The following is a 27,823-nucleotide window of genomic DNA, read 5'->3' as shown; positions in this document are numbered from 1 at the left end:
GCAGCTCATGGGTTAATCCTCCTGCAGCAGAGGCGTTCCAGTTTCAGTATTCCATCACAGCCAGGTTCTTCAGCATGGCCTGCAAGCCCTAACGTCTCCAGGAGCACCCAGGAGGCTGACCCTTTGTTCTGACCCTTTGCTTCCTTTCATGTGTGTCAGCATATAAGAAGAAAACAAAATTCCACTATAGACACACACACACACACACAGGCCAATAAAGTTTATTTATTCTTTTCTAATCCAAGGCTTCGTTAAGGTTCAGTAACTTGTGAGAATGAGGCTTCAGTGAATGTCCTGAGATGCCTGGATCAGATTAGGCTTCAGGGAAGAATTTACAGTTCTCTTCGTCTTTTTTTTCTCTCCCTATTCTCTCTCCTTCAGCTGGATCCCTGTACTTCCCGGAGGCTTGTATATCCGACCCTACTATTTGGGTCTTTTTTGCACAGAAGGGCAAAAGGGTCGAACGTTGGGGCTATAAGGCCAAAGAGGGGTAGTTTTGTTCCCTTATCAGAGTGATCCGAGAATGTAGCCTTGCCTCAAGAGGAAGAATGTGTCTGTGGAATAAGCAGGCATGGCTAATTCAGAGCCTTGTGGAGGACCAAAATTTGGCACACGCTATCCTTCTCTAACACACGCACACACACACACACACACACACACACAAAGCTCTCTCTCTCTCTCGCTCTCTCTCTCTGTCTCTCTTTTAGCTTCCAGGTAACAGTGTTCCTGAACCCTCATAATCTGTCATTAGCCACCACTTTAATAAGCTTCAAATAAAAGTCTAATTTGTTCTGTAAGACTTCAGGCAATCTGTGTTTAATGGACACACGTTAGACAGGGTTTGGCTCTAGACACTGTTGTGGAATTACTCAGCACTGATATTACGCTGCTGATAAAAAACTAATTTCTGCTCTCTGAGATGCTCCATGTGCAAAATGAGTCCTGATTCATTTCCTATTAGACTCACAGCCAGAAAATCATTCAATTCTTTATACTGTTTGAAAACGTCCTATACGTCCATCTCCATTCTGAACACCAATGTAGACATACGAAGGGTTAAAGCTCTCATGCTAATGTCCTCTTCAAACTGTCTAAAGTTTCCATCAACGCTGATAAAGGCATGGCTACTTATACCATCCTGTAAGAGGATATATTAAATAAATAAATAAAAACTCATCATCAGCCTGGAGCTAAGCTGAGGAAAGGGTGGAGAAGAGGAACGGAGATGAGAAGAACACAGAAGGATACAGCAAGCATGAAGGAAACAAGAGAAGAACATAAGCAGGTTGTGGAGATGTGGGAAACTGAACTGAACGTGGACACCAGTGTTTGTGGTGAACCTAAACGTGGTCTCAGTCTTCTAGCTGAAGTGTGCTAGAACATCACTTTAAAAAGAAAAACCTCACATTCATTTAATGAGGGAATCCCTCATTTATTTTGCAACACCCACACACACACAAACACACACTGGAGGTCTTGTGTATGTCTTTGGCTGCCCTGCCCTGACCTTCCCCTTCTAGCTGCTCTGTGCGTGTGTGTGTGTGTGTGTGTAAAGGTGAAAAAAGATGCCAGATGTGGCTCTAATTCTACCAAAATTCATCTCACATTTTTGGGCCATGTGGCCAACACATGGAGTCGAACTGCTTTCATGAAGAATGAACTCGTTATTAATATTCAGATTTCAGCTCTAACATGGTGGAGTGAAATCCCAGGACTATCAAACAGCCAATTAAGCCTTCACCTACTCAGCTCTGCTCTTGGATTTGTTTATGATTCGTTTGTACGCTTTAGATAAACAGATTTTCACACAAGACGCTTCAAACCATCATCACTTTTTGATGGACTGCACATGCAGCATGTGCAGAGGGAATTTTCTGTTTCTTATCACATGCTCATTAGACGTCATGTACACCGCGACTCAACAGACATTAGCCTGGAAGTCTGAACTCATCTGAACAGTAAGTTGGGATCTAATCTGGCAGAAGATCTCTGTCTGATCACCATCTCCTCTTTAAAAAGTTGGAAAACTTGTCAGGAAACCATCAGCGATATGAAAACACACTGCATGAAGGTGCTGGAACCTCCACCTGAAGCATGTCCAATCACCTTCACAGAACTTTCACACCACTACAGAATGTTCTGGCCTGCTGCCTGATGGGAGAAGGTCTGACTGCACAGCGTGGGGTCCTGAGCTATGAATGTGAGGAAAAATGAGAGAAGGAAAACAGCCTTGGGCACAGAACCCTGTTCTGCATCTGTGGAAAAAATGTAGATGGGGAAAAAGGTAAGGGGAAATATGTGGAGCTGAGCCATGGAGTTTCCCATCATCTCTAATAAGGGGGTTTCCCAGAAGCTCTGGCCATCTTGGCAACTTTTTTTGTGTATTTTAAACAATGAATGATGTAAGCCAGAGCTCCAGTGATGCACCAGGAGGATTATACACTACACCCAGACCTCACGCTGATGGATTCAACACCATCTCCTCAAGCAGAACCTCATGGGTCAGACAAGGCCATCATCACCCTCAGCTCCAATCCGGGAATCTTCCTCCCAGTTTCATCACTGTGCTTATTTTAACCAGTGATCAGATCAAGAGCTTATATGGTGAGAGATTCCTCCAGATGTTGTGCATCAGACAGAAATGATGAGATGTTCTCATTACAGCTGCAGCGAAGCTCAAAAGGAGAAGGATTTTGTAAATATTTTGAAAGTATTCACAACGTTGTATTTAAATCCATCAAATATTCAGTCAGTAAAATACCTGGTGTAATATCAGCGGTCATCTAGCAGATTGTTGTGGATGACACTCAGCAGCGACGGTGAAGTTTCATTTTCATTCTCCGTTATTTTGTGGTTAGAATTTTTTTGAAGAATTTTTTTTTTCAAGAATGACAAAAGTGGAATATTTTTGAGGTTAGACACAAATACAGGAAGTGAATAATCTGCATTTATGTGCATTTACAACTAGAATACAGATATTAGTTAAGAAAAAACAAGTGAAAATTCACCTTTATTTTTTAAATGTATTCATATAATTGATGCACTTAGCCAGCTGAATTGCTAACTAGCTAACTGCTGAATTGCTAACTAGCTAATATCAACAGCCAAATGCAGTGAAAGTAAATGTTCTGAATTCATCAAGACTTGGTTTGATTAATTCTACATTATATGACACACCTCCTAATTACTGAGCCACACCCAACTGCTGAAGCTCCCCACCGAAAAGCTGCATGGAGTTGTCATAAGACGCCTCCTTTGCCACAAGTCAGCTGGTGACTTTCTCGCTGAATCTGCCCCGGTCAAACCCTCAACAAACCCTAGTTGATGAGTTAGAAGCAGGAAAAATGGGCAAGGATTTGTAAGGATTTGATCGAGTTTCAAATTGTGATGGCTAGACGACTGGATCAGAGCATCTCCAAAACTGCAGCTCTTGTGGGGTGTTCCCGATTTGCAGTGGTCAGTATCTATCAAAAGTGGTCCAAGGAAGGAACAGTGGTGATGGGGTTCATGGGCGGCCAAGGCTCATTGATGCACGTGGGGAGAGAAAGCTGTCCAGTGTGATCCGATCCAACAGATGAGCTACTGTTTCTCAAATTGCTGAAGAAGTTAATGCTGGTTCTGATAGAAAGGTGTCAAAATACACAGTGCATTGCAGTTTGTTGTGTATGGGGCTGCATAGCTGCAGACTGGTCAGGGTACCCATGCTGACCCCTGTGCACCACCGAAAGCACCAACAATGGGCACAAGAGCATTAGAACCGGACCACGGAGCAATAGAAGGAGGTAGTCTGGTCTGATGAATCACGTTTTCTTTTACATCACATGGATGTGGCCGGGATAACGATAATGCACCATGCCACAAAGCAATAATGGTTCAAGAATGGTTTGATAAGCACAACAACAAGTTCCAAAATTCCCCAGATCTCAATCCAATCAAGCATCTGTAAGATGTGCTGGACAAACAAGATCCAAGGAGGTCCCACCTCACAACTTAGAGGATGTAAAGGATCTACTGCATCTTGATGCCAGATCACACCTTCAGGGATCTAGTGGAGTTCATGCCTCGATGGGTCAGGGCTGTTTTAGCAGCAAAAGGGGGACCAACACAATATTAGGCAGGTGGTCATAATGTTGTGGCTGATCAGTGTATAATATATAATATATATTCATATATAATGTGTGTGTGTGTGTGAATATGGATAATGAAGGCTGTGGATTCCTTCTGCGCTGTAGAAGAAATGAGATGCTGCTGCAGAACCGGCAGAGGATTCACTCACACCAGGGGGTCCATCAAACACTACACTTGTGGTAAGAGAAAACACACACACACACGCTCTGCAAGTCTGCAAGTTGTGGTAACTGGTGTCCGAGCATGCACGTGCTCCTCATACGGGAACTGATCCCCAAACCACCTAACATTTGGGCAGATATTTAGGGCTCTGAACCCTTTAGCAATGATGCAGAGAGAGAGAGAGAGAGAGAGAGAGAGAGAGAGATAAATCAGATTAATGATCCGTGTGTGTGTGTGTGTGTGTGTGTGTGTGAGATAGGGACATAGACACAACCCCTAACACACTGTTTCCAGATACAGACTTATGGGAATAGCTGGTGTGTTCCTCCCTTTCCCTCTTTTTTTTAACACGCTTTTTTTTTCAATCCCATTCCAGGAAATCGTTCACTGGATGTGTGAGCAATTAACTGCTGCACACATTAGCAATGGCAGAACAGAAGATTTTACACACATACACACACATACAACTGTCTAATCAGCCTCTGTAATATTCATCTGTATGAGTTAGGCAAGCAAAAATGATTTATTTATTAAATTATAGTCCTGAGTGTCTAATTTCAAACGAGCTTCATATTAACCACCACTGTGGAGTGGGACATGACAAAGACATTCAATGATCGAGATGGACACAACAAAACTGGAGGAAACTCCATAGCCTCTGGGGAAAAGGTCTGGAAGGCAGCATTTAGCAAATAATTGTATGAAAATATGTAGATATTTATTATGGTGGAGATGAATATATAGGTGTCACGATGGGGCAGAGCTGCTAATCACAGCTCCAGGGTCCACTGTCTGAGGTTCTCTGAGTTCTCTGCTGTCCTCAGACATGCTGGTAGGTTCATCAGCTGTGCTAAACTTCACCTCAGTGTGAAAGAGCATGTCAGTGTGTGTGTGTGTTTCCCCCAGTTGAGCCCAGGACACACTCCAGATCCACCAGCACCCTGACCAAGATCAAGTGCTTGAAATGAATAAATAAAAATATCACATCACAGCTCTGGACCTGCAGGACGTCAGGAGCTCAGGAGTTAAGTGTCCAGACGAGCAGGAGTTTAATTCCCACGACTACCAGAGTGCCACTGTTGGGCCCTTGTGACACAAGGCCCCTTGCATTAAGCTCTATGTAACCACATATCCCCCAAGAGCTAAACTTGGACCTGCTCCATCATCCATTTCCGTTTGCTGAAGCGATGATTTACATTTCAAGAGCGTGACCAATCTGGTGTGTGTGTGTGTGTGTGAGCAAGCTGCCAAGTGTTAACAACTCTGCTCTTACTGTACATCCACATTCAGTCATGCAGGAATATCACACACACACACACATATACACACACACTACATTGTTGGCTGCCAACTGGAACATCAACAAAGACAGACAATCAAAATGGACCACAGGAAACAATTTCCCAAAAAACATCAGCATCATCAATTACAAAGATGTTATCATTCGTCATGGCTTTAATTTTACTCACCACACAAACAGCTGAAATCAGCTCGATTTTATTCAAAATGAAACAAGTTACAGCCTGGAAACAGTCGTTATCACACCAGATGATCTTCTCTCATCTGCAAACACTAGCGTGTAAGATTCTGATGAATGAAACTCATCAACAGTGGAAGAATTGTAAACTCATCCATCCTGAAGATGTAGAAAACTTAACTAAAGTCCCAGCTTGACCTCTGACTGACAGTGGAGACTCCTTCCACACGTTAAGTAATTGGCTCCTTGGAGAAAATGTTTATAAATCTGTTTATGGGAATTATGCAAATGAGCTGTTACTATAGAAACCAGAATGTATTAGAAGAAGCACATTAATTTACAGCTGTTATAATCAAAGCTGTTCTAGAACATTCAACAGTGCTGCCTATGAGTATATTTACAGTATATATTATAAGAAATATTCAGATTGAAATTAATTTATAATAGGGCTGTCAATCAATTAAAATATTTAATCGCGATTAATCGCAACTTAATCGCACATTTTTATCCATTCTAAATGTACCTTAAATTAATACTTTTTTAGTTTCTAATACTCTAATCAACATGGAAATGGACAAATATTGAAATGTATGTTGTTTATTATTAGTATGTTGTTTATGAAACCATATTCAACATAGAGCATGAAGACTACACATGTTTCAAAGGTCATAGATATTTTTCTTGTTCATGTCTATTAAACATATGAAAAAAAGAACATAGAAAACAATTACTTCTTTCTTTGCACTGAGCTATTTACTTACATAAGCCTGTTAACATTTTCTGATCACTTCTTCTAAACATACAAAGTGTACATTTATTACTGAAACCACCTTAAATATAAAGCATAAAGAACATAGACATGTTTTTCAAATAACTTGTTCAAGACTATTAAACACATGAAGAAAAGAACAGAACACAGGTTCACATTACATCTCCGCTGAAAACAATCTAGTATTGTCTGCCTTTGGCGAGGGGCAGGAGAGCTCTCTGCATCAGATGTATGCTTCGCCATCAAGTGATATTTTAAACTCGACGTGCTGCGGCTATAACTTAATTCACATCCACAATAAATGCAGACTTTTGTCTTGTCGACAGAACCATCAGACATTGTTTTATATATAAAGAGGACATTTTTCTTTCTCAATTTCGGCTTGCTGCTGCATCTCCCATTTCCCAAACTACGGGCAAGGCCAAGGGTCAAACAGAAAATGTGCGCTGCATTAATCGCACATTAATAAAATTAGTGCCGTTAAAATGAATTTGAGTTAACGCATTATTAACATGTTAATTTTGACAGCCCTAATTTATCATAATTGTACAATAATCTTTCAATAATCTTTTCAGCTAAATAATCCTCACTGTAATCAGTGTGAGAGCCTGGCTTATGAACACATGTCAGCAAGCATCAGTGTGTGTAATTCTGATTGAGGAAACTCATCTTCTACTTCTGATCTGATCACACCCCACACTTGACCTTGAGATTGAACTGGACACACACAGTTTCATGTATTGTTATCATTACAGGGACATCTGGTCCTCACAAAACAGCAAAAAAACAAACCTGTGTACTCTCTTCAACATGAGCTTGATGATCTTACATCTAAGACTAAATGAATCTAGAAATGTGTATTGTGAATATCTCTCTCTCTCTCTCTCGGGTCCCTGAATTCCTGCTCTCTAAGGACAGGCGACGCCACATGGATGGGGGAAGCAGTGGAAACATGCCCCAGGCTTTAACATGGAAGTGTCTGGAATGTAGCTATGCATCTGTGCAGCTACAAGTGTGTGTGTGTATGTGTGTGTGTGTGTGTGTGTGAGTGCACCCAGACTCACACACTTTAAGCATCAGTGTTGCACTCACATGCTGATTGAGTCTTTAGTGACACAGTAAAAGACATTAAAGCAGCGTGCAATGAAGCGAACAAGATGCTGACTCAACCAAAAGCAGCTCTTTAGCTGAGACACAGAGGACAAAACATAAAAGGAAAAGGAAGAAGTAATGAGTCTGTCTGTCTGTCTGTCTGTCTGTCTATCTATCTATCTATGGATCTGTCCTGAAGAATAAGAGGCTGAATGTTAGTAGAATGTTTATGAAATGATCGCCAGAACCTGCAGATGAGTCACAGTTACAGCAGAAGGCTGAGCTTTTCATCAACTGCTTCCTTCCTGTTTGAAATGCAGATGAACTCTATTCATATGTATCCTGCACGAGGGAGAAAACTGGACAACCCTGAGGACGTGTGGAGAAGATACGCAACCCCACAATCCACTGAGCTAGCTTAACATCCAAGCCAGGAGCTCGGAGCTGTGAGGGAGCAATGCTAATATATTTTACAATCATGCTTTTCTATACCTAAAATATTTTAATTCCATGTGTAAATTAAGCACAAATTCGAGACACACCTTTTCAGGGATGGGATTAAGCCATCAACATTTTTTGTTGTTCCTTATAAGAAACCATTTCAGTGCTACCCTAATTAGTGCTAAAACTAATTAAAAAATTATATTTATTTCTTTTATTTACCAAATTATTGTACAGTTGTTTACAGAGATCAGATTGTTAACTTTGGCCTTAAGCACATTTATGGGGTCAGAAAACATCAACTGACTTGATTGCATCAAAGCTAAAGAGCTAAATATAACAGAACTCAACTTCCTGTTTTATCTGGAGAACATTTCAAACCTTTTAATGGTGATTTTCAAGAACAAACAGATTATATCAGTCATTTCGGATTTTTTATTTATCACTGAGATGCTTTAACTCACAGACTTTAGGACTCCTGCATATATACTGTACACACACACACACACACACACAAGGACAGATGACTAAACACAGACATGCTACTGACCTGCTGGCCTTTAATATCAACTCAAACTACACACCAGGCAACACACACGGTATATATATACATTCACACACAGCAGGAGATGTGGTATGCATAAAACAGAAACACACACACACACACACAGATGGAACAAATAACATTCCTAGGATACTTGATATACTTCAGACAATATTCTGTGTGTGTGTGGTTTCTGACACTGAACTGACAGACAGACAGACAGATATGGAGAAAGACAGACAATGAGAGATACACTGTGTGTGGGAAACAAATCTAATCACAGCAAGGCATTCAGAGAGGCAGAATGTGTGTGTGTGTGTGTGTGTTGGATGACTATTTTGGAATCCACCTAGCTGACACAGACAGAATGAATACCACTGGTCTCTTCCTGTTCTACTAATAGCAACCTGATCAGTGTGTTCACACACACACACACACACACACACTTTTGGTAACGTACTTTCCCTGAATGTAAAAAATCCCAAATTCCAACACACACACACACACAAAACACACACACACTCATGTCACAGACAAGTCCTCAATGGCTTTTACAGGCCACAGAAATACCACACACTCCCTATAGAGATCTACAGGTACAACTGGAGTAGCAGATGGGACTGGAAAAGGAAATGGAATCTCTTAAAGGTCTCAGTGTGTGTGTGTGTGTGTGTGTGTGTGTGTGTGTGTGTGTGTGTAACAGAAAAGAGAAATGAAAGGATTGCACTGTTTACCCAAAGTATTAATTCCATTCCTTTTCACTCATACCTGTTTTTCTTTCTTTTTAACATTCTCCAGAAATCTCTCTCTCTCACACACACACATTTTTGGGAACCAGAAGATTACCTAAGCATAGTAATTTAATAAAAATCACTTATAAGGAACTGGTCCTCACTTTACCTGAATTTGTTTCACCATCATATTTTTCTGTATTTATAGCATTTTACTTTCATATGTTAAGTGCAAAGGATAAAAGAATAAATCATCAACCTTTTTTTTTACCTTTAGACAAATACTTGGAATCAACCTTTTCAATATAATGAACTTTTTAATAAAGAAATGTGCACTGTGTCATGGAGGAGGCGTGGCCTAAGTGCCTGCCGCTCAGAGCAGAGGAGGAGTGGCCTTACTGCCTGTCGATCAGAGAAGAGGAGGTGTGGCCTCAGCGCCTGTCAATCAAAGCAGAGGAGGTGTGTGTAAGAAGAACCCCTCCGACATACATGGTGTTCTGGGTGGTTTCGGGACATCTCTCTATTTCAGAACATCATCAAAGCTAGACATGTTTGGACAGAGTGTATAAAGAAGGGTTGCATTCCACAAACACTCCAAACAGAACCAAAGATCACAGAACAAACATCTAAATATAGAACGATTTCTTTAAAAAGTGTCAGAGTGGCATGGCATAAAGGTAGTGGAACTTGAATTCCTCCAGATCCACATGGATCGGGGCGATGCTCGTGTTTGGATGAAGGGATTTACGAAATGCAAACTGTTTTTGGTTCAGCAGGACCACAAGTGAAGCATGCTAGCTCGTTGCCATGCCAACCGCGCTGACCACCATCAAAACAATACGAAATGACGCAACAAAACAACGAAGACCGAAAGTCGAAACGTTTAAAACTCAATTCTCAGCATTACTTCACTCTCCTGCATCGATCTCGTTACTGAGTAGACTCTTTGTTACTCTCTAGTCGGTTGTCCTTCTGATCAATCGCTAACTCCCTGTACACCATCCATCAAGTGTGTGTGTGTGTGTGTGTGTGTGCATACTGTATACGGTTATGTAATGCGTCTCTCACTGTTCACTCCAAACATGGCCACTGCTCTCCATCAGCCTTTCTATAGCGGTGACGACCGATGACATGCATCCATGTGTGTGTGTGTGTGTGTGTGTGTGCGCGCACTCATTCCAGCAGAAACAGGTGACGTTTATGGGGTCATGACCCGTGACGTTCTATGTGTGAGCTCGTATACACCCAGAGCAGGTGATGGTTTATCGGGAGCCGACTCAAGTGGAGAATACGGCTGATAGGAAACATACTTATGATGTCACTCTCTCCTGAGAGTGATGATGATGTCATCAGCTTCACTTACTTCGCGTGAGAGTCTCTGAAAACAGATTTATGAACTATTTACATTGTGGTGAATCAATCTAATGGTTCTGCTTGCAGTAGTTAGAAATGTGAATTGAGCATCTGTCCTTAGAGCTTTTTTTAAGTTTTTAAAACATATGTAAGCAACAGCAGTGAATCATGTGTGCAGACATACTGTACAGAATTCTGAATAAATCTAATAACTATAAATCAGTGTGTGTGTAGTGTGTATATTGTGTGTGTGGGTATGTGTGGCTACACAAAATACAGTGTTTGAGGAGAGTTTGCAAGATCCAAATGTTTTTTCAGCAACGTGATGTTCATGTCCATTCAACACATTGACGCTTCTGCAGTACTTCAGTGTCATTTGAAGCAATTTAAATACTGATCACAGGTTCGATCGCCCGCTTTTTATCCAAACTCTTGGAGCTTGTAGGAAATACTAAGAAATTCTGAAAGTCATAAAATGTTTACGATAATTTTACTTTCCACTAAAGTTATTGCTGCGTTATTTAGTTTCGAGCTGTTTACTGCTCTTTATAGAGATTGCTTTACGTATAAAATGTTTAATACTGATAGCAGTTCTTTACATGTGCCAATACTTTTGCACAAGGACATGGAACAGGTCTGGAAAGTCGCAGTTTTCTGCAGTCGTAGCTGAGAAGCAGGAGTTAAAGTGATGCGTGTGTTATACAATGTGACCAGTAGAGCTCTCTCTGTAAAAACACTAAGATGTTGATCAAAAGTGCAGAACAGTGTGTGTGTGTGTGTGGCGAGTCTTTCCACAATCAGACGTGTTGTCACAGGAACGGTATGCAGATGTGCAGCGTGGGACAGGCCCCTACGAAGCTCTGGCAAGGCACAGGTGCTGTCTCAGTCCCGCCCCCTCACCGCATCCACCAGCCGCGATAGCAAAAACACACACACACGCACACACGCGGCTGAGGAATTGGTAAAGAGCTACTAAAGAGTGTGTTTTTCTGAGTGTGTTTCTGTCATTATCATTCTTGCAGTGGCTCATGTTTGAAGTCCAGACAGACGGAGTAGTGATGGAGAAAACAGCCTCTTGCGCTGTGTGTGTGTGTGTGTGCGTGTGTGTGTGTGCGTCTGTTGATAGACATGAATGGTGAAGTTCAGACAGTCTGGTTTTCTCTCTCTCTCACACACACACACAGATGTGATAAGACCAGAATGAAGCGTGTGCATTTTTCTCTCTGTTTCTCTCATCACAGGTGGAGGTGATGTCATCAAATACAGACCCACAGGGTCAAAGGTTAAGAAAGGCAACACTGATGACCTGACGTCAGTGTTTCCTACAGAACCACACACACACACACACACACAGAAGCAGGACGTGTGTGTTTATTGTGCTTGATGAGGGGGTGATGTCATGGCGAGACCCTCCGGCTGCGGTCATAACTCAGCGAGGGTCAGAGCTCCTGTCTCATCCTGTCTCACTTCACCTGTCTCTCTCTCTCTCTCTCCTCCTAATCCTCTCACATGTCCTTCCTCCCAAAACTATTTCATAATGGAAGTGATTTTAAAAATTCCTCCTTCGCTCTACTGCGGTTGCACAACATTTCATTCCTCTCTGATCCGGATCCTCTCTTGGATTATCAATTCCAGCATCCCACTTCCTCTGTACTGTGAATTTCAATTATGATAATAATCTATAAACATGTTACGCTTCCTGTAGTGTTTGTACAGTAACAAAACAAAAAACACAATGTTTTTAAAAACATGACAGACCACACAAAAACACCATCTTAAACTACCATAAATTTTCTTATCAACACACATGAATAGGTTTATAAATCTTGGTGAGAGCAAAAAAAAAATCCCCACAAGGGCAGAACTACAGTAGTTTTGACCTTGGGACATTTGGCTAATAAATAATTATGTTAATAGACGGTCCTCACAAGCATAGCAGTGTGAGTGAGTGAGTGAGTGAGTGAGTGAGTGAGTGAGTGAGTGAGTGAGTGAGTGATTGAGAATTCTCCATATGGGCACTTTGTGCAGTGAGCAGTCCTTGACCTTGAGATTAAACTGGACACACACAGTTTCATGTATTCTTATCATTACAGGGACATCTGGTCCTCACAAAGCAGCAAAAAAAACAAATGTGTGATCTCTTCATCCTGAACCTGATGATTTTACATCTAAAGATAAAATTAATCTAGAAATGTGTATTGTGAGGTCTGATCTCTCTCTCTCTCTCTCTGTCTCACACACACACACTCCTTTTCTACACATTCTGACACAGTTGCTCCACATTCCTTACTAGAAGCCTAGTAGGCGTCATCTGCAAGTCAAACAATTATAAAATTAATTTAAAAACATTGCAGCTTACTTTTTATCTGGTTATAGTTACATTTAATGTCCTGTGAAAAAAAGTTTTCCTCTCTACATGTGTATGAGAGGAAAAAAATCCTGCAGCTTGTCATGTTACTGACAAACCATAAAGAAGTGTAAGGAACTCCTTACACTTCAACTTCCAGCTACACAGCACTGACACTGGAGACTCCTTCCACATGTGATAGATGAAAAACCAACTGTGCTTTCTGTGGCACTGAGTAGCAGAACAACAGCAAGTGTCGTCTACGGTTCTTTACTTTAACAGACATGTGTTCTTCTTGGAGAAGGCAAACTCATATTTCTGTCAAAAAGACAAGAATTATATGAAAGTTAGCTGCCAGCATCCTTCCTTAAACCTTATGTGGATTTGTGATGATACTGTAAACTCTGATAAGAACTCGGGCCGTAAATATCAACTTCAGTATTGGCACATGTGTACACACAACTCACACCAACATTACACACCAGTTGTTTCTGGATTACTGCACTATGTCAGGTGTGTGTGTGATGTATGAATCATGGGACAACTGGTACAGCCATTCATCTCGCTAATCTTCTGAAGAAAAAGACATGAAACCGCAATGATGCTCGCCAACACGGGATTAAAGGAATGATCTTAAATCAGAACTGCAGCTGAAAATCAACGTCAGTGAAAGATGTTCTTAAAAAGCATTAAATCAAAGACGAAGTCAAGAGGACCTGAAGAAGAAGATCGATAAAACAGACGGAGCATTAAGCGAGACTATTTTCTGTGTTAGCCTAGCAGCATTATGGGTATCTGTTAGGGTCAATGTGTTAATCCATTGTATTGGAGATGGCCAATAACGTCTTTAAAACATGTACTGTTTTTTTTTACTAAGGAGATTGTGAAAATAGCGTAACTCTGATACCCTACACTAGAATAATTACACATCAGCTTCAATCAAGGGTCTACATAAGAAACAAGGTTCAGTTTTATTGTCACAGTGTCAGATACAACGATAGTCTCTTGGTGTCATCCCAATTCAATGGCAGTTTATGAAGGAATATTCCTCCGAACATGATCTTCCTTAATGGTAAAAGTTCACACTAATCTCAAAAGTGCAGCTGTGCTAACTGTCAACTGACAGGAATTCAGACCTCTCCAGCCTCAGGTCTAGGTCAAAAGGACCAACTCCTGCACTCACACACCATTGTGTCGAGTTCAAGTGGGTTAAATGTGGCACCTACACAAGAAATGTAGGTCTGTGAGAAATGAGATAAAACCTGGAGGAAGTGTAAGAGCCCCCTGCAGGGAGCCACGTCAACCTCACGACCTCCGCTTCTGCTTAACAGTGAGCTGCTCTATGCTGAACAGCAGACGCTCCGGCCCGAGTGTACACGCTACATTCCCTATGTGTGCGTGTGTGTTGCGCAGCTGTGCTAGCAGTACCAACAGCCCTGGCTACATTAAACAGTAAAAAAAGAATGAATCTGGGTCACTAATGTCTATTTTATGATAAAATAATTCTAGCCGCATGGGCATGGTCTTCGCCAAGATAACCCCGCTCGTATCCAAAGGGTACCAGAGCTCACTAAATGGCGGCCCCAACACTTTGCTAGGACTTCGCATTTTCCATTAATTTGTTAGCCATCTGTACCTCCTTTTAAACAATCCAATACTGAGGTCATAAGCACATGTTTCTGCACATCACACACAGGTTTGTTTAGTCTGGCATCTTGGTACAAGGCGAGGGAGGTTAGAGAGCAGGAATGTGGCACAGGCGGTGGGAACGACAGCAGCTCTATCTGGATAAATAGACTCTCATTTTTACACACACACACACACACACACACACACACAAGGCTGGAGAGAAGCAGGAAGCTCAGACTGTTTTCCAGACACTGCAGCTTCAAAACAATAGGTCAAAGTTTCTGATTTAAGAGAATCGTCCAGTCCTGACTCTGTAATTAATGGTACTCCTAGTAACAGAAACCCAACTCAGGTAAGATTGCAGTGAAGGATGTCCATTGTTTGTATGACAGAACAAACCAATTCCAGAATCAGGCTCCAGGCCTGGAGTAAGCTCAGTGTGTGTGTGTGTGTGTGTGTATGTGTTGAGTCGGAGTGCTCCTGAGCGAGACATTACAGTAGAGGCATTTGGAGGTAATGTACACACACGCTTCCTGAACCTGCTCCTGAAAAGATCCGCTCAGACACCATGCACGGGGGGGGGGAAGAATGCTCTACTGTGTGTGACGCAGTCAGTTTGGCTTCCACCGCTCCATCCACGCACGGACAATTCCGTTTCACAAGTCAATTCCGGAGAGTTTTTCCCCAGCAATCTACACAGCGAACCCACGTCATAGTTCAGGAACACAGCGTTCACGCAAGACGCCAGTGGAAGAATTTCAGCTTCACCGTCCAACAATGTTACCAGATTCTGTTCTATCAGAACTCCACAATTAGGAAAATACCTTAATACCAGAGCATGTGAGGGTAAAATCCAGAGGGATGACTCTCTTTGGAAAAAGGAAACTATTCCAAATTCCAGTCTGTGTGTTTTAGTGAATCACATAATGTGGCGGGATTTAATGCCTTCTTTGTTCTTTAGAGCCACACGCTATGACTATTTCTACTCAGTTCAGGTCATGTCTCGATCATATAACACTCAGTAATGAGCTGCAACACTGAGATAATCAACAACAGAGTCTTTCCGTAAATGCTAAATAAATCATTATATCGACAATCAGACCACAAACATCTGCTTTAATAAACCACCTGCTGGACACGTCAGTGAGCTGTTGCTATAGAAACGCAGAGCAAGCGCATTAATATAAACCTGCGCTACAGTCAGAGCTGCTGTTAGAGAGAACTACTCAACACCTGACCACCAATCAGAGTCCAGAACTTCCAGAAAGTCCAGTGTCATGGGATCTTCACAAATCTGTTAGTCTGCTCCACCAACTTTAGACAATGTACTCATTTTTCTTCTGAATATCTGGTTTCTCCACTGTCACATGTTTCCGTAATGGGAGATTGACACTGGATATTATTTCTGGAGATGATAATCTCAGCAACTGGTTGTGAAATACCAGAACTGCTCTTCAGGTCCTGTGAATAGTAACAGAGGAATGTTTTCCTCACCTCAGTTCCACAAATGCCAGAGGAACCCTAATGCTTCCTGTCAGAAAAACAAGAGCTGACGCTACCTTTCTGAACCATTTCCTCCAAGATACAACAACAGAGCTAGCAAACACTGATAAGCCACAAAAAGGTTTAACTCCAGATGTCAAAGACCTTTAAAAACACACAAGATACAAAACGCAAGATGCGTAGCCGGGCCTAAGCACAGAGACGTTTATTATTCATCCTTGTGGCAGTTAGCTCTATTATCGCCTCTATAATACTATAATACTACTATAATACTATAACACACAATTATTTATCAAATATACTGTTTAAAAAAAAGTTTAATCTAAAATAAATCATCATTTTTGTGTAAATTGAACACTTGTTTTTGAGGTTTTATAAAGTGAGCTTTATTTCTGTTCCCACTGCACAGGAAATACATAGAACAGCATAATGACCTTTACTGATCAGACATGATATCAGCTTTTTACTTCATCAAACAGGACATTTCTACAGCCTACTACACAAATCTGAACACTATAATTGATTATAATAAATACATTTTTCGTTGTATCAGATGCAGAAACTCCAATATATTTCACAGGACAGTTGAAATTATCCTGTATCCGAGCAGCAGCTTCGGTTTTAATGATATGTTTATAAAAGTTTTTTGTGCATTGGGGTTTGTTTATGGTAATACCATATATGGTAATATGCAGTCAGATATGAAGCATGTGGTGCATGAAGTGTATTACAAACCAAAACATACCCACTCTGAATGACTAGCTTATTTATAGCCATTAAAGGAATTATATCCTAATCATAATGGAACACTCAGTCTCTGAGTTTTCTAGTCAGTTTAGGAAACAATGACAAAGATGTGGCTTCATCATTAGAAGAAAATGAGTTCTGAGATTTTCATGAAATGTGGTGAGTCTGCACTGAACTCGAGGCCAAAACCTTATCAGGCTGTTCATCAGTAACTTAAAAAACAAATCCAAGTCCAACGGTCAAGGTTTCACTCAGTTTCTACACACTCCAGCCATCACACTGAAGGCTTTCTGCCACTTCCCACAACCCCTTGATGCTGGTCCATGGCTGGTGGTGGCTCAGTGACTAAGATCTCATGAGAATCAGAAATCAGTTTCTTCCAAGAATCAACCTTCACTCCATTGACTTAATCTGTAAACTAACAGGATTGTGCTAATCTCTAGCACTAGTCTGTCAGACTTTTACATCCAAATAATCTCTCCTAGGGGACTGGGAAAGCAGGAGATCAATACAGATCAATTAATAATGCTGAAAGTCATTCACATACAATTTAGGCTCAAATTCCCCAGGGAAAGTTGCAAAGTGCAGCATGTTAAAGGGTTTAAAATGTTAGAACAAAAATTGCTTGAGCTAGGTCATGCCACACCCCCTTCGGTCTAAAAAGTTAAAACCATGTTTACTGCTAATAGCTCTAACTGTATAGAGCAAGACATATATGGATGATTACTAGACTGGTACAGAGTGAATTGTCAAGCAATTAAACATCAAACCGGAAGTGACCATTTTATTGTAGTGGTATAATAACACTTATAACAGAAATGTCTGAAACACCGATTTAGATCTCAGGCACGCTTTAAACACACTAAACTGCTGAATGCAGGAGATCTTCAGGCAGAGAACATCTCTAATGCTTGATTACACACACACATACACACACACCACCACCACCAAGTCAGCTCGTTTTTTCTGTAGTGATCAGCTGTTGCTCTCAGACTCTTCTTTGTTTTTAGAGAACAGTGACTTCAGATCTGAGTGCAGCGCGTGAACAGATGGGGTGACGGTGCGGACAGGTGCACAAAGACAGGTAGGAGAAAGACAAAGGGAACCGTTAGTGAGTGTGTGTGTGTGAGAGAGAGAGAGAGAGAGAGAGAGTCGGAGAAACAGATAGCAGGTGCACAGCAACACTCGTGCACTCGGTAACTTCACGGAACTAAACCGGGCTGAACCTGCAGAAACCGGAAGCCCCCCCGGCGCGCCGTACCGTACCTCTCCGCGGCGGCTCTCAGCTCCGGGTCTGGTGATCAGGGCGGTGTCTCCGCACACCACCGCCGCGTCCTCCACGAACACGCAATCCGGCAGAGAATCGTCGGAGGGAAGCTCGAGCACCTGCAAACCGAGCCGGTTCTGCAGCACCCCGACATAGTGGTCGTGCTCCTGCTGCGCGCGCACCGCGTCCACCTGCGCCGCGCCGCTCCGGAGCGCTCTTTCGGCGTACGACGCGGGCATGGCGCGCACCACGGCGTGAGTGAATCTCCCAAAACCGGCCGAAATGAGCCCGGACATGTCTGATTTACAGTGCTGCTCTCACAACCAGAAAATACGATCTCGCTTTAAAAGACGTTTTGTTGGTGTTGTTTTAATAAAATGTAGCGACCGCGCTGCTCTGTTGTGTTTATTTATTTGTGTTGTGTTCTGTCGCTTCCTGTCGCGCACTGACAGACGCGAGCGCTCGGTGGGCGTGTAACAACGTCCCGGTGACGCGCACCAACAAACGCTCACGTGGACGCGCACCCAGATCCGTTTTCATTAAACCAATTCACATGGTCAGACATTCTGATGAGGAAAAATCCCCAAAACAATACGATTGAAAATGTGAAGGTCATCAAAGTATTTTTTACCAACACTTAAACTTTCACCTCACTGCTGCACATGTGCTCCACTCATCACAGATAAACCGACTCCAGTTAAACCATTCCATTTTACACACTGATATAGTCTGAGCTCCATTATCAGGAAACCAGTTTCTATAAGGTGGCTACATGAGAGGACAGCTCACATGGTGTCCTTCTTCTGGTTACGATCCAGATATACTGGTTTGGCTCTGTTCACATTCAGGATGTGTTTCATTTCTAATTAAAATAAACAAAATAATACTACAAGAATTCTGTTCTTGTATTATTATTTTGTATATTTTCATCTTTATCAGCAATCTTTTATATGAGAGCTTTGCTCATGTACAGAATCATTACAGATACACACATCACATTAAAGTCCATCAGATCCATTAAACCATCTTTAATTTCCATTACAGCATTACATCCACTTTTACCTTACATTACTTTGGGGATGTAACTCATGTGCTACAACGTGTTTTATTTCCATTACAATGGTTCATTAATCAATTTTTAATCAGCCATCGAGTGCTGTAAGCTGTTAATTATTAAATCTAATAGACCTAAATCTAATCATTCTGAAAGTGTCCATATGTAAACAGTCTGTTCACCAATCAGGAGGTAAATCTGCTCAAACTATTTATTTGCCATTAGTCACACATTTACAGTGACTCTTCTATCAGTAGTTTATCTGTCATCTATCAGTAGTTTATCAGTCACCCTTTACTAGAAGCTGTTTTATCCTGCTCAGGGTGACAGAGGCCTATTGCAAGAATGCTGATCATGAGTTGGAAATACACCTGGATGAGACACTGGTCCATTTCAGGGCATCAATCAGATCATCAAACCCATATGTGTTTGTGGAACATCACATTCCAGACGCTTTTGAAGTTATAAAAAGCTCCATTCTTTTGGGAAGGCTTTCCCAGGTGAGGAGTGAGGAGTGTGTAAGGTCTGGCATGCAGTCAGTGTTCCAGTTCATCCCAAAGGTTTTTTTTTTTTTTTGGGGGGGGGGGGGGGGAGAGAACTCAAGTTCTTCCACTACAAACTTCACCTCCACACCATGTCTTCATGGAGCTCAGGGTTTTGTGCACAGAGATATTGTCATGCTGGAACAGGGTTTGAGTCCCAGTGAAGAGAAATTTAAAGCTACACACACAGAGATGATCAGTACAACCGTGTGCTTCAGAGTTAGTAACAGTTTGGTGAAAAAGGACATACGAGTGTGATGGTCAGGGGGGGCGCATACTTTTAGCTAGATCTAAAGTGTCAAAGTGCTCATCATCCAGACCGTATATCAGCATGAGACTTTCAGATGTTTGTCAGGTCAGTTATTGTAGCATGTGATTGCACTTTCCAATCTGCCAGCGATCATCATCCAGCCCCTACAGCATCCCACCGACTGGGAACAGAGGGCACGGATATCCGCTCACTTCCAATAAAACTTCAGATGCGGAAAGAAATCCAGCCTGATCTGGTAAAAAGCATTACCAGACATGTTCCCGAGTCTGATTATTTTTAGGCTACATAGCAGGAGGCTACACTATGGTACGACTGGTTCGGCAATCAGCAAAAGAAAACAGCAGACTTGCGGCATCATAAAGGGAAAGAACAGTACGATCATTAGAGCACAATTATCTTAGCCTTCAAATCAGGCTCTAATGGCAGGATCTACTATGGAAGGACACAGGAGTGCAGTGTGTGTGTCCGACTGGAGCTGGAATTTGCTCTCCAGACATCCCTGTGCACATTCCTCTGCACCCCAGGAACAAAGTTTGTCTTTCCTTGTTCCAGATCCACTCAATTATCCTGACGGGTCTAAACATTCCTGAAGGCCCACATACCAGCTCTTCCATTTCAGACAGGTCTTTCCGCTTCACCCCTCTCCCTCCCTCTCTTTCTCTCTCTCTCTTGCTCTCTTTCTCTCTCTTTTTCCATTCCTCCAGCAGCCTCTCTCCCTCCCTCAAGGAAGGAAAAAAATGGACTGACACACACCTGGTCTCTTCTGAGAGACACTGTGAAAGTGAGTTAGATGTGAGAAGAGCTGAACAACATCACAGCCTTCAAGGCATGACTTCCACTCGCGTATTTCTCCTAATTCTTTATCTAAATCTGTCTTTTCCATGCCATCTGTTTTATTCATGCTAACACAGTGTGTAATGTTAAGATTAAAACCAAGAAACGTGATTCAGGTATACAACCCTGTGTGTGTGTAGCTTTAGTGCTCTGTTTTTGTCTCATAAATCCACTTGGCTTTACTTTAAAGCAAAAACCACTGCACAACACGGCTAATCACCTAGCGCTGTCTTTTTAGCTGCTGTATTAATCCACACGCCATCTCTCAAAAGTCTGCGGTTTCAGTCAGGTGCTAATAAATACCTGACAAATCAGTACACTGATGTACACAGTGCTGAATTGAGATGATGGAAATGGTCTGGACATGGCCATCGTTAATTCTGTCTTATTAAACAAAAAGTCCTGTCTTAAGGTTAGCTCTACTGTACAGTCTGGATAACGTATTGAATCATTTATGACGTGCCTTTAGAGCAAATACTCCCACACTGAAGGCGGAGTTTATACAGGACGTGATTGAGTAATGCAGTGGATATCTTAAACCTTGTATGGACATTGTGTGGAATCCCTCAAGGCTCCATTCTGGGTCCTGTACTTATCGAGCATGATTTATAAATAAAAGATTTCCTTCTGCTAGCATACAGATGTCACATAGATACATCTGTCTTTGGGTTTTTTTGTACTGTGGTTTCATCAGGGTTCAATTCTGAGGCCTTTTGTTATATAACTGAATTATAATTCCTCTTTCAAGTGGAATTAATAAATATAACATTCTGTACCATCTCTATGCCGATGACACAGCTGTATGTATTGCACATGAGCCCATTTCCCATGACTTAACTCTGAGCCCTTTATTATTTAATCCTTCCAAAATGCATACATATAACCATTAACACCAGCTGATGTCTTTAGCACCTGATATTCGTTATGTTATGATGTCGTCGATGTACAAGTAAACAAAGATAAACCAGAGGCTTTTCTGAGACATTTACACTCCTCGTATCTGAAGGAAGAGATGACATCAGTGACATGATTTCTGCTGTTATATCTGTAAAATGTCCAGCGTAATGACGTTCTGTTCCCTGCTGATGAGTGTCAAAGTTCCACATGGCTTTGTGTCCACTGGAACTCTCTTATCTTACTTGTGCAAGATCTCTATTACAAACCTACAGCTAGACATGACCAAGTCCATTTCCACTGACACCCAGAGGAACGGAAACAGATGTCAGCCAGAAAGAGCAATTATAATTATGTTAATCCTCCGTGTTCCCAGTGGTCACTTCCTCTAGGGAAAATATGGAATTGGTCCATTTTTTCCGGTTAGGATACATGACAATGTGTTACTACAGAAACTCAAACACCCTAAAGATCACTCCTGAGGATCCTGGCATTTACACCAAACAAGCAAGCAAGAAGATCTGCAACAAAATGACGCCAACAGTATGGAAAAGCTCTGAGACATGTTAAAACAATCCTCATCCAAGGACATGGGTGTTTGGCAGGACGACTGGTCTCTATGCTTTTCAAACACCAGACGTCTTTTTACACAGGGCACATGTAGGCCATGAGTCACATGCTCGAATCAATAAGGAAACAAGGCCTCTGTTCTTTCCTTCCCAATGAAAGACCAAATCTGGTGGCAGGCCATCGGAAAATATTATGGCTGCTATTACTACATAAAGCATGAAACGGACTTTGCAATATTTCCGAAATGAGTAATTAGAGGGTTAGAAAAAAAAAATCTAATTTCATTAAAATCAACAGCAGTGTTTCCTAAAACAAGAGAATTCTCAGAGGAAAAGACAGAGCTGAGTTTTCAGGGTCACGTTTAGAAACAGATGTCAGCAGGAAACGACAGCGTAATTACATTACATCCATTACATCCATGGATACCGTGTGGTCACTCCATCTAGGGAGTGCACTTAATCGCTCAGGGAAACATGACGTAAGGAGAAGGAGCAGCCGTTCTGAGAGTGCTGTCCCTTGATAAATGATTCTCTTGTCATGTATTAGAGTGTGAGTGCATCGCTCTGTGTATCCAGTGACACAGGCATGTGTGACCTAAGACGACAGAGCTGGAATAAGGTCCAGGTCAGATCACATGGTGGGAATACAGCTCCCTGATACACACCCCGTGAGTCAGTGTCAGGGGCTTTGTATAGCCCAGAAACATGAATATATGTCACAGACAGCTGAAAGTACGGATGCTTCAGTCTAGATCAGCCTGATTCCTCGCTCAGGTTCATGTAAAAATGGTCCGATTCCATCATCCGATACCGGGTATCATGCTAAAGAACAGACAGCTGCTAGCATTGCAGACGAGGCTAGGTTAGACTCAGCATATTGTTTTTGGCGATCATCTGCTATCAGCTGTTAACAGAGACAGATTCCAAATGAAAAGCATGCTTTACATATGTGCTTTTTTTTTTATTAAGAGCAACAAAACCTGCTCATCCACTGCAACCCCACTCCATCTGAGCTGAAACACTGTGGCTGGCTAATGCACTTCATGACGACTATTTAAACGAACAGAATGTTCTGTGTGTCGTCCCTATTGGTTAACACAAACACTGTACTCGTAATCAGTCTGAGAAAAAAATCCCATCATGCATCTCTGGTCGGAAGCGTAAAGATTTGTGTATCAGGTTAATAAAACAACTTCCTGGTAAGTTAGTAGACTGATTACAGCACAATACATCTCCATCTAGCGTCCTCGCACGGAAACGATGGCAGCTTCTATGTCAAAGCAATAACGCTCTTCACCTCCCAACTCTTACAAATCTTTAATTTCTGACCTCAGTTAACAGGAGAATCAACACCTCCCAACACAAACCCCGTTAACACCACAGCTTAATCAAAGCAGCCTTACCTGAAAGAAAGCACACTAACTGCAAGAACATCCCGTTACAGTGTGCAGTCTACACTCGTTTATTCATCTCTGTTCATTCATGTTGCTCTATCCAGCAATCTCTGAAATTCACTGCTTATTTTTAACCTCGTTGAAAAAACAGGCTGCTTTTTCTTTTCTTTTTTTTTTCTTCCTTTCCACTTCAACCCAACAGCTTATATGGAAATCTGGGTAACAGTTGCACTTTCTCTCTCTCTCTCTCTCTCTCTCTCTCTCTCTCTCTCCCTCTTCTTTTTCAAAACCTGGTGGACAGATTGCATGGAAACTCGGAGGAATTTCCTCCATGGAGAACACATTTAGGAGCCCTCGGAGCTGTCAGGAATGCTTTGTGGCTGACTAAACTGAGGGAGAAAATATGTTAATAATGCAGGGCTGCTGCCATACCAAATATGGCCATGCTGTTACGTGTGGAGGCCACATCTGGAAGTGCTTGGAGACAGAGAAGACTGAGTGTGTGTGTGTGTGTTGGGGGGATATAGAGTCCAGAAATAGAAACAGTTAAGTCTATATGTGAATTTTAAGGAGTTCTCATATGATCTGACTTTTTACAGGATTCACACACACACACACACACACACACACACACACACACATAGGTGCAGGAGCCTGGAGACATGGCTAGCCTTTTCCTCACAGGTTATAGTCTGTTGTTTTTAGACTAATGTACAGCCAAAAGCTTTGCAAAAATATGTTGCTGAAAAAGTGTATGCTGAAATTCTAAATATTATTGATTATTATTTATTATTGAAATTCTAATATTAATGATTAATAAATTATATATATTATATATATATATAATAAAATGAGAGAGAGAGAGAGAGAGAGAGAGATTTTTAATATTAATATATAATAATATATATTATATAAATAATAATATATTTCTAGCTTCCCGTTTCTCCTGTATGAAGATGATAAAATCCCGCAGATTCGCGCATCTTTTATTTCTTTCTTCTATTACATACTCTGGTGAACATTTGCTTTGTTTATATATTTAAAACTTTGGACTGGACCATAGTGATGAAACGGACTGCAGTCGAAAAGAATGTGGGGATGAAAAAAAATGAAAAGCAATGAAAAGAGAGAAAACAGGGAAAGGAAAGAAAGAAAGGAGGAGGAGGGGGTCATTGTGTCGAGAGCGAAGGGGGGATTCATTTAAAAAGAAGAGAGAGAGAGACAGGGTGGTGCTTAGCCCAGGATGGAAATCGCGCCAAAGGAAGCATTCCGCGCATAGTTTCGGGCCAGTTCAGCGGAGAGCGACGTCAGCGCGCGCCGGTTCGTCTATATAAAGCAGCGCAGACCCACTCACTCTCATACAGCGCTTCAGCCTCGAACAGAGCGCGAGACAAACGGCGAACCACACGCCTGACATCAGCTTTAACGAAGGACCTATAAAGCTCAAGGACTAGAAGAACCTTTTCGTTCTTTTCTTTTTTTTGGGAGGCGACGTTATTCAGGGAAAGATGTTCCTTTTTCCAGTCATCGTGATGTTCATCGCGAGCTGCGACTTGGTGAGTTGAAACTTTCTTTCAGTCGCTTTTCCAGCGGAGATAAAACCCCGATGGATATGTGGATTTAATAAAATACCTGGAGTAGATTTTTATTATTATTGTGTTGTTATGTTCAAGATATTCTTAAGGCTTATGGATGGTGATATTGCTGAAATGTCTAGACCCTTTTGCTAAAGTGGACTTGTTTACTTGTGTTCAGGTGTTCTCCTCGTGCCCAGCTCAATGCGATTGCCCACTGGAGGTACCCAAGTGCGCGCCGGGTGTCGGCCTCGTGCTCGACGGCTGCGGCTGCTGCAAAGTCTGCGCACGGCAGCTGAACGAGGACTGCAGCCAGACAGAGCCCTGCGACCATACCAAGGGGCTCGAGTGCAACTTTGGGGCCAGTTCAGGCGCCACCAGGGGCATCTGCCGAGGTGTGTTTGATATAATAGTTATATAATTACCTTGATACCTGCCAAAGTCATTGCGTAGGTCTTCCTGTAAGAATTCTGACTAACAGGATTCTCTTCTGTTCCCTAACAGCCAAGACTGAAGGCAGACCATGTGAATACAACAGCAGGATCTACCAGAATGGAGAAAGCTTCCAGCCCAACTGTAAACACCAGTGCACATGCATCGATGGAGCAGTAGGCTGCATCCCTCTCTGCCCCCAGGAGCTGTCTTTGCCCACACTAGGCTGTGCCAACCCCAGACTGGTCAAAATTCCAGGCCAGTGCTGTGAGAAGTGGGTGTGCGATGATGCAATGAAGCCAGAACCTTCTGACAAGCTGTTGGACAAAGACGCAATGCCGGACGAGACCGAAAGTGACCTCACCAACAGAAATGAGCTGGTGGCCAACGTGAAGCATGGACTCAAGTCCCTTCCTGGTAGGTGTCAAAATTGAGCTTCGAGGCAAAACTTTTGGAGTTGGTTTGATGGTTTCAAAAGTGTTTGTTTGAATCCAATCTAACTTTGTTGCCTTCCTTTGCATTTGCAGCATTTCGAGCCCAGGCTGAGTCTCACATGTTCAGCGAGCAGAAGTGCATTCTCCAGACCACTCCTTGGTCTCCATGCTCCAAGTCCTGTGGAACTGGCATCTCCTCCAGAGTTACCAACAACAACGCTGAGTGCAAACTGGTCAAGGAGAGCCGGATTTGTGAAGTCCGTCCTTGCACCCAGTCCCCTTACTCTAGCCTTAAGGTAAGAAACATCAAAGCTTATGCATCATAAAATTAGCAATCCAACAAAACCAAACAATATTAACCATCAGTGCTTGTGGATAAAGTCAACTAACGTGAGACTGTTCTCTCTAAAACAGAAAGGAAAGAAATGCAACAGAACCAAGAAGTCTACTCAGGCAGTGAAATTCACCTATGCAGGCTGCTCCAGCCTGAAGAAGTACCGACCCAAGTACTGCGGCTCCTGCGTGGACGGCCGTTGCTGTAGCCCACAGCAGACCCGCACAGTGCGCGTTAAGTTCCGTTGCGAGGATGGTGAGACCTTCAACAAGAACGTGATGCTGATTGAGACCTGCAAGTGCTCCTTCAACTGCCCCCATGCCAACGAGGCCCCCTACCCCTTTTACCGGCTCTTCAATGACATCCACAAGTTCGCAGACTGAAAAGGGAATCCTGTGTCAGAATTACGCAATGTCAGCAGTGATGCCGGAAATGGCCAATCACAGAAAGGCTGTGAAGCTGGGCGCTTACCCCTTTCGGCCAATCAGCTACCATCTCGAGATTCCCACGGAATCATGGACTTGTTAAGTGAGGAGTTTGATGAAGTGCACTGTTTGCTGAGGCCTCGTCAGCGTTTTCCATGCTCGCTCCACACTGGAGCAGTAATTCAGTAGCTTCGTTTCGGAGCGACTTGTAAACTCGAGCAATTTGTAAAAACGTAGTTGTTTAATGTTAAAATTGTTTTATGTATATTTTGATTCCTAAACACAAAATATGACTCAACTGTAGACTCGTATGTGTATATCTTCAAATAAGCATATATGCACATACATAATTTAAAATTTTGCTTAACTCTGTAGACCATGGTTCTGTAATGCCAACGAGCTACACCGTGTTGTGGTTTTCCGACAAATTTGTGGTAACATTCCTCCCTAATGTGGACAAATGCGTTCATATTGTTCGGCAGCTATTGTAAATCAACTCCATCAGCGAATTAGCAACAAAATGAGTTGACAAAGTTTGAATGAATGTTTTTAATATTGTTATTAATATTATTTATCAAAAGTGTAGCTACTTTATTTGATTATTGTCATACTGGAATAAAGTGTAAAATGATCTAATTTTATATGTTACAAATAAAAAAAGATTTATTTATGAAACTTAAAAATGTCTCTTCATTGCTTGTTTGAGAACTGAATGAAACTTTTCAACAGTTTGTGGCATACACTTCATCATTCCAACAATTTTCACAGTCAGTGTTTAGGGGGGGAAAAAAAACAAGTAAGTGCTTGAAGTGTTATATAACAGTTTGTCCTGGAATGCCATAGTAACGGTTGACTTGCTTTCTTTGGAGCAGCCTA

General features: G+C 42.0%; 2 protein-coding genes across 3 annotated transcripts in view; one reads left to right on the top strand and one right to left on the bottom strand.

Moving 5' to 3' along the window:
- Nucleotides 1–23,923, bottom strand: part of ddah1 (dimethylarginine dimethylaminohydrolase 1) — a 39,063-nt gene extending 15,140 nt beyond the window's left edge. Inside the window, exon 1 of one of the 2 annotated variants that reach the window (XM_058409396.1) lies at nt 23,758–23,923. Coding sequence is in view for 1 of the 2 variants with exons in the window: in XM_058409395.1 (XP_058265378.1) it covers nt 18,190–18,486 (297 nt within the window). In the remaining variant the exon portion in view is untranslated. Of the gene's footprint in view, nt 1–18,189; nt 18,665–23,757 lie in introns of those variants that run through there. The other variant, XM_058409395.1, reaches the window with a different exon arrangement.
- Nucleotides 23,924–25,091: 1,168 nt separating this feature from the next.
- ccn1 (cellular communication network factor 1) lies at nt 25,092–27,622 on the top strand. The gene is made up of 5 exons (XM_058410671.1): nt 25,092–25,304; nt 25,504–25,717; nt 25,827–26,171; nt 26,282–26,484; nt 26,603–27,622. The coding sequence occupies exons 1-5, from the start codon at nt 25,257–25,259 to the stop codon at nt 26,903–26,905; spliced, it is 1,113 nt and encodes a 370-aa protein (XP_058266654.1). The 5' UTR covers nt 25,092–25,256; the 3' UTR covers nt 26,906–27,622.
- Nucleotides 27,623–27,823: the final 201 nt, after the last annotated feature.

Source organism: Hemibagrus wyckioides, linkage group LG15 (assembly GCF_019097595.1).
Source record: "Hemibagrus wyckioides isolate EC202008001 linkage group LG15, SWU_Hwy_1.0, whole genome shotgun sequence".
In the NCBI taxonomy this organism is placed as follows: Eukaryota; Metazoa; Chordata; class Actinopteri; order Siluriformes; family Bagridae; genus Hemibagrus; species Hemibagrus wyckioides.
Note: the sequence above shows the minus strand (reverse complement) of the source record. Positions and strands in the feature narration are given on the sequence as shown.

What these genes read in the sequence shown, in the direction of transcription:
- ccn1 (XM_058410671.1), top strand. Translation starts at nt 25,257, where the DNA reads ATGTTCCTTTTTCCAGTCATCGTGATGTTCATCGCGAGCTGCGACTTG. An exon ending in TGGACTCAAGTCCCTTCCTG is followed by an intron (nt 26,172 to 26,281) that starts GTAGGTGTCAAA and finishes TTGCATTTGCAG; the next exon opens with CATTTCGAGCCCAGGCTGAG. An exon ending in CCCCTTACTCTAGCCTTAAG is followed by an intron (nt 26,485 to 26,602) that starts GTAAGAAACATC and finishes TCTCTAAAACAG; the next exon opens with AAAGGAAAGAAATGCAACAG.